The 7,776-nt window shown below is 23.7% G+C and overlaps 1 protein-coding gene across 1 annotated transcript in view; it reads left to right on the top strand.

The window, feature by feature from the left end:
- The window catches only part of LOC117174826 (cytochrome c1, heme protein, mitochondrial), a 39,905-nt gene that overhangs the window by 2,272 nt on the left and 29,857 nt on the right, over positions 1 to 7,776 (top strand). The window contains exon 2 of the mRNA XM_033364203.1: positions 5,577 to 5,624. Coding sequence (XP_033220094.1) covers positions 5,577 to 5,624 — 48 coding nt within the window. The remainder of the gene's footprint in view (positions 1 to 5,576; positions 5,625 to 7,776) is intronic.

Genomic DNA, 7,776 nt, shown 5'->3' with positions numbered 1-7,776 from the left:
AGTACATAAACGTAGGATAATGTCTTCTAATGCTCTCCTGAAATTTTGAGTTCGATATTTGATTTACAAAAAAAGTTCTATGGTTCAAAAAAAAATTTTTTTTCAATAGAAAAAAGAGGTTGGTAATGTAGGAATTCCACTGTGTCGCATGCCCTTAAAGGCGTTCCGGAGGTAGACATAACCTTAAAATTTATAAACCCTTAAAATGGTTTATTAAATTCTATCATTTTTTGTTTAAAGCTCATAGAATGAAGCAATTTTATTTTTAATTTAAGAATCTCGAATTTTAATGATTTAAGATAATAAGAAAATTTCGAAAATAGGACAAGTTCAAAATATCAAAAAGGAAATATTTTCTGCATAAAATTTTGAAAATTCAATCATTTACAATTCAAAGGAATTAAAACTGTATTATTTGTAATTAAGAGCGTTCTAAATTGAAAAATTTAAGATTAAAATTTTTTTATGTCGAATTTTTTTAGAAAGGATTTGAAATTGTATAATTTCTAATTCAAGCCGCTTAAAATTAAACAATCTTACTTTTAATTGAAGAATCTCGAATTTGAATAATTTAAGATTAAAATGTCAAAAATAGGACAAGTTTAAAACTTTAAAAATAAAATATTTTCAGATTAGAATTTTGAAAATTCACAACAACTTTCTTCTGCAGATTATCCTGTTAGTTATAAATTTAATCATTTAGTTAAAAATTTAATAGTTTTCCTAAAAAGATCCATTTTGGATGCAAATCGTTTACAATTTTTATTTTGGCGTTAGAAAGTGAATTGGAATCTTCTTTGGAATCTGGTTTTTTTTGTTTAATTCATCTAAAAATCTTGAAAATTCAACAATTTTGTTAAGTCCTAATTTTTGATTGAAAATTCTACTATTTTTGAAAAATTGTTTTTATTTAATTAAAAATCCACTTGTTTTAAGAAAAATGTCATCTTTTTGGATAAAAATGCAACTATTTGTTAGAGAATTCAACTGTTTAGTTAAAAATTCATAATTTTTGGTTGAAAAAATTCGTCTTTTTTTATTGAAAATTCAATTTGTTTCGTAGAAAATTATTTTGTTGTTAAAAAATGTAATTTTTGATCTTGCAGAGACAAATGGAATCTTTTTTGGACAAAAACTAAACTTTTTTTGTAATTAAAAAATCTTCTGCTTTGAAAGAAATGTTATCGTTTTTGATAAAAATGCAACTATTTGTTATAGAATTCAACAATTTTTGTTAGAAAGTCATCCTTTTCGTTTAAAAATTCGTCTTTTTGTATAGAACATTCAATCATTCTTCTTTGCTTGATACTCAAGCAAAGAAGAATGATATTTAACCAAAAAGTTAAATTTTCATTTAAAAAAATGAAATTTCTTCCATCATTTTGTTAAAAGATCACTTTTTTGTTAAAGATTTATATTTAAAGTTGAAAATTCATCTCTTTGGTTAAAAGTTGAATTATTTTGTTGAAAATTATTCTTTTTTAATTGAAAATTCAACTACTTGGGTAAAAGGTAAACTACATTGTTAAAATTTTTTTAAAATTGAAGGCATATGTCTGTTTAAACTTTAACTGTTTAGTGGAAAATACATTTATTTGTTTACAATTAATTTTTTAACAGAAAATGTAACTTAGGTTTTTTTAAGATTTATATTTTTCGTTAAAAATTCGCTTTTTTGGGGAAAAATAAAATTTTCAGTTCTACTTTTTATTTTTGTTAGGTAAAAATGCATCAGTTTCGTGAAAAATTAATTTTTTGCTGAAGTCATATTTTGTGTTTAAAAATTCAGTTTTAGTAAAGAAAATTCGCCTTTTGGCTTGAAGTTTGAACAATTTAGATAAACTTTTTTTCTACAGTGAAAATTAATGTAAAAAATACATTTTTTGTTTGAAATAATTTAAGAAATTTTTAATTTGTATATGAAATACGGTTTTACTCTCTTAATAAAATATTCTATGTCAAAAGTATTACAAGAATAAAATGCTGGAATGGATTTTGAAAAAGTTCTCGGTTTCGCATTTTTCCGCCAGAGGCGCTACGAGCGTTGCAAACTATATAAATCCGAATTCACGCGTCCAAGTTTTCCGGGAGTGGGGTCTCCTTATACTGCTCCGTGCTTTCAAGCATAATAAATTCGAATTTAAAATTGTTTTATTCCGTTTGTAAAAAATTATGTGTTGAAAATGATACAAGCTTAAGATTCTGGACTTTAAATATTAATAATAAACGAAAAATTAGGAAATTTTGAAAATAAAGTTTTGTGGCCACTTTGATACATCATATTTTTAGTTTAATTTTGATTAGTTGGTTTAAAATATGACTGTTTTGTTGAAAATTTTTCTTTTTGGATTGAAAGTGGATCTTCATTGGTTAAAGATTCCTTTTTTTAAAATATAAATTTTTTTTTACTACAATTGTTCAATAATTAACATTTTTTTTAAATAATTTTTTTTTGAATTGAAAATTTGTCTTTATGGGTTGAAAATTCAACTGTTTTGGCAGATAATGTTTGGGTTAAAAGTTTGTTGATCTTCTTTGATTGAGGATTCAACTTTTTTTTATTAAATTCGTCTTTTTTGTTGAATTCATATTTTTGATTTAAAATTAAAATATTTTTTATTGACATCTACTATTACGTAATTCGTTGAACATGAACATACATATGTTTCTTTTATTAATATTATTAGCTGAAATACTTCTGGTTAATTGGGGATAAAACATTAAAATTAAATTTTTTGTTTTAAAATAGATCTCTTGGTTGAAATGTTGCCTTTTTATTAATGTTGATAACTTAAAAGATTATTCAATGTATTATTTAAAATATTAGTTAAGGTATGCAGTTTTGATGATATTTTTTATGCGAATCAAAGAGGTTACGAACTTATTTTGATTTTATTTTTGGAAGCAAAAATAGTTTATTCCCTCATAATCATAACTTTACGAATTTTATTTTTGACAAACTTAGACAAATTGCAAAAATTACAGAATTTAAAAGAAAACCTAAGTGTACGGTAATAAAAATTTTTGTATTCAAAATTATTTATTTAAAATGAGCTATTTAAGTGGAAATTTGAAATTTTTTATTCAGTGTATAAATGATTTCTATGTACAAAATGTTACAAGATTTTCATTTTTGGTCAGGGAAAAATTTGGGAATTTTTCTGATTTGCAAAAAAAAAATTCTAAAAAGTTACACGTATTTAAATTTTGTACTTTGTTTTTTTTAAAACCTAAATTTGTTCTTTAATCCCCTATAACTTTTGATCCAATTGAGATTTCAATTGGATCAAAAGTTTTAAAGGTTTAAAAGGAAAAAATCAGGTTTTTTTTTTAAAGCACCAAATTCAAATACGTGTAACTGTTTAGAAATATTTTTTTTTGCAAATCAGAAAAATAAGTATCGACTAATTTCCTCTAAAAAAACATATTTAGTCCCCGAGGGATTTTGCGATTCCAAGCCTGCCATCCCTGCCTGATTTAAAATGGATTCGGTCTATTGTATTAAAAAATTTTATTTGGTTAAAAATGCGTCTTTTTCGATTGAAAATTTAAATATTTTTGAACAAAATTTTTGATTAAAAATGAATCTCCTTTGGTACAAAATTCAACTATTTTGTTGAAACTTCGTCTTTTTTGGTTAAATTCAACTATATTTGATTTAAAATTAAAATCCTTTTGTTTGACATGTCTAATATTACATTATTCATTCAAAATTCATCTTTTTTTGAGACGAAAAATCATTTTTTTAACTGAAAACGTGTTTTTTGGTAGGCAACTCGTCTTATTAGTTATCGAATACATCATTTTTGTTGAAAATGTTTCTCTTAAGTTGAAAATTGGTCTATATTGTTGAAAAATTTTTGTTCAAAATTAATTTTTTTGCTAAAAAATTAACTTTCCTACTATCGATTGAAAATTCATGTTTTTTTTGTTTCTTGAGAATTCAACTATTTGTCTAAAAGTTAATATTCTTGGCTGAACTTTCGTCGTTTTGGTTTTAAAACTCATCCTTTCTTGTAGAAATTTAAACTTTTTTTCTGTCTAAAATCCAAGTATTACGTTTTTTGTTCATAATTCAACTTTGCAGATTGATAATGAAACTCTTTGGTTGGAAGTTAATTTTTTTTTGCTGAAAATTTAACTATTCCAGTTAAAGATACATCATTCATGTTAGTTGGACATTTATTTTTTGATTGAAAGTTTAACTATTTCGAACACTAATAATTTGTAATGGAAAATTTAATTGCTTGGGTAAAAGTGAAACTATTTTGTTAATAAATTTAATTTTTGGTTGAAAATTCAAATATTTCGTTTATAATTTGTCTCTTGTTGAATTTTAACTGTTTTTATTTGAAATTCAATTGAAAGTTGAACTTGTTTTAAAAAATTCATTTACTTTGTTGACAATTTAGATTCTTTTTAACTTCAACTATTTTGTTGTATATGTAACTTTGGTTGAACATTGGTCTTTTGAACAGAAAATTCTTTCTTGTAGATTAAAAATTCTAACAGATTTGAAAATATTCGTCTTTTTGGCTGAAAATTCGAATATTTGATAAAAAATGAAATTTTTCGGTTGAAAAGTCATCTTTTGAGGTCGAAAATCAATGTATGTATTTAAAAATTATACTATTTTCTTAAAAATTTAATTATTTTGTTAAAACTTCATATTCTGTCATTGAATATTAATCTTTTTCGGTTAGATAATGTCTTAAAAGTTCAACCAGTTGTATGTAAGAGCAACTAATCTTAAATACAATATGTTACCTATACATTAATTTAATTAAAAAATATTTATAAAAAAAAACATGTTTCATTTTTGGTGTTTTATTTTAGGCACTTATTCCTATAATGATACCTGTAATTATTTCTACAAACGCGAAAATTACAGGAAATTCATTATAGAATTAATTTAACCCTTAAAGGGCACACTTCCGTAAAATTACATAAAGAGTATACTGGGTGTTATATACCCAAGGGTATTCAAACGTGTGTTATGCCAACGTTATTGGATATTTTTTTTACAAGAAAATCAATAAGTGATGTTTAATCTATCTAGTTTAAAGAGAAAAGGGTTTCATAACAATTTTCGAAATTTAAAGTAGTTACAAAAAATCCTTTTTGGAAAAAAATTTTAAAATGTCTTCTTTCGCTCTAAAATTCATAAATTTTAAAGTTTTTGATATTTTTACTTAAAATTTGACTTGAATACTTCCGAGATATGGCGCTTTAAAAATAAAATTAGTCTTATAGTGTTCCTTCCACAGAAGGTATTTATTCTAAAAAAAAAAGTTTCAATTCAATGAAAAATGAAACACCGTACTTGGCGAGATTAAACGATTTTATTGATCTTAAACTGCGTATAAAAATTATAAAAGTCAAAATTATGTGAGAGTGACATAAAAAAAAAGGTTTTCATGTAATTTATTAATCTGGCGCCATGTTCCACTTTCTTGAATTTGGTACGTTTGTACAAATAAGTCGCTGGGTATTATACACCCAGTATGCCCTTTAAGGGTTAAGAATCGCTGACAGGCATCTATATAATTTTATATGATCTTATTTTTCTTTCACAGACCTGTAACTTTTCTACGACGAGAGAATGGTCGCGAGGACGAAAAATAGTAAGTATTGCTTATCAGATTTTATACTCTAAATCACTTGTTTTTATAGCCAGACCTTTCTCTAATCCATTTCTTTGACTATTTTTGTATCGCTAAAAATATATCTTGATTTGCATGCTTAGAGCACGATGGTACAAGTTTTCGTTGTTTCACTCATCAAAGAAGTCCTTAACTGCATTCAGTAATCCTGTAACTTAGAATACTTCGTTTTACGAAAGTAAGTTCTAACGTCAAATTTGCCCTTAATCTGCTCAAAATAACACAGTAAAAACGAGGGGTTAATTACTCGGATTTTTCGTGTAAAATAGATTGCATGAGATTGCAGAAAACTCCTTAGATTATAGGAAATTCATTATAGAAAATCATTGTATGGAAAAAAATTGATAGGTTAATCATCGTTAGAATAAACAGGGTGTCTAAAGACCTTCAAAACCTTGAAAACCTGGAATTCTCCTTAAATTTTTCACGAGAACCTTGCATTTTTTTCTTTTAAAATAATTATTTTATTAGCATGTGAAGAGTAATTTCAGGGTGAATTTATTTTTTCACGGGAAATTTTATAAATATTTAGAAAAAAATGTCTAGTCTTAATTTCAACCTTTTTTTAAAAATAATTAGTTTAATTGTTATATTTTTCAGTTTGATATCATTCACTTTAGAATGTTTGTTTCGAAAATCTTTCAGTTTAAAAATTTTATAATCTATATATTTAATTTGAGTGTAAATTTTCGTTTAAAGAATTTTAAAATGCAGTTTTAAAGACTTGAACAATTAAAAATTAGAAGCGTTTGAAATCGAAGATTTTAGATAAAAAAAAACAAACATTTTTAATCGATCAACTGGGAATATCAATTAATTAATGATTTTTAAAATGTAACTGTACTTTAAAGATTTGTAAAGTGAATAACAATTGATTTTACAAGATGATTCGGAATCATTTCAAAATTGTAGAATTTCGCAATTTTAACGTTAAAAATTGAACTGTAACTGAAAAATTATATATTTATGATTAGAGGTTTTTAATAAATTTGAAATATTATTTCAGTCTAAAATATTATATTTATAAAGCATTCAATTTGAAATTGTTTAATTCTGGAAAAGATTAATTACGAAATATTTAGAAATATTTGATTGTGCATTTAAAATCAGTAATTATCAATTAAATATTCGAAGCTAAAAAAAACTAAACTTTGAACGTTACAATTTTGATTATTCTATTTAGAAAATTTTAATTTTTTATGCAAATTCTTTAATTTTGATGTTTAAAAACAATATTGAACACCTACTGATATTCGAAATGATTTTAAATAATGAAACATTTCCTAAGAAAATTGAAAATAATTTTTTATTTTGAAAAGTTAATTTCAAGAGAATATTTATTAAAAAGAGTTAGAAAGATCTAAAAAATTATGAAAAATGAATGGAAGTGTTTAGTTTATTAAAAAATTTCAATTTTAAATCTTTCTAGCTGAAAATTTCTTGAAAATATATAATTTTCAAAATTTCAATTTAGAGAATTAGAAATCATAACGTGGATTTATATTTTCGACACTAAATCTGAATCTTTCAACTCTATTTAATAAAAGTTTACTAAAAGTTTAAATGCATTGCAATTCAATTTTCTTTGATTAAAACGGCCTATCTGAATTTAAATCTTTTGGTCTGTTATGAAAGAAACATCTCTTTTAGAAGAAATCTTGATACTGAAAAGTTTGTTATTTATCAAGATATAATTTATCTTTAATATTGTAAATAATTCTATACATTTTTTATCTTATTATTAAAATTAAATTTTAATATTAAAATATTTTTAATTATTTTCAACGTTTCACAAAAATGGCACGGATATAAAAATTCCTAGAAATCCCTTGAAATCTTACAAATATTTTTGAAATCCCTTGTAATTTTTTATATCTCTTCAAATCCTTTAGAATCCCTAGAAATCATTGAAAAGCCAAAAAATCCATTTAAAAAATTAAAAATAATTTTAAAGTCCTCTAATATAATTTTAATTGAACTTATTCATTACAGTTCTCTAAAAAAAAAATAAACATTTTAAATCTTTAAAAATCATTAAGTCCCTTGAAATACTTGACTCTTTGCGAAATTCCTAGACATTTTTTAAATATCTTGGAATCCCTGGTAATTCCAT

This window comes from Belonocnema kinseyi, chromosome 6 (genome assembly GCF_010883055.1).
Source record: "Belonocnema kinseyi isolate 2016_QV_RU_SX_M_011 chromosome 6, B_treatae_v1, whole genome shotgun sequence".
NCBI classification, from domain to species: domain Eukaryota; kingdom Metazoa; phylum Arthropoda; class Insecta; order Hymenoptera; family Cynipidae; genus Belonocnema; species Belonocnema kinseyi.
The sequence above is the reverse complement of the archived record's forward strand: the minus strand, read 5'-3'. Positions and strand labels throughout refer to the sequence as shown.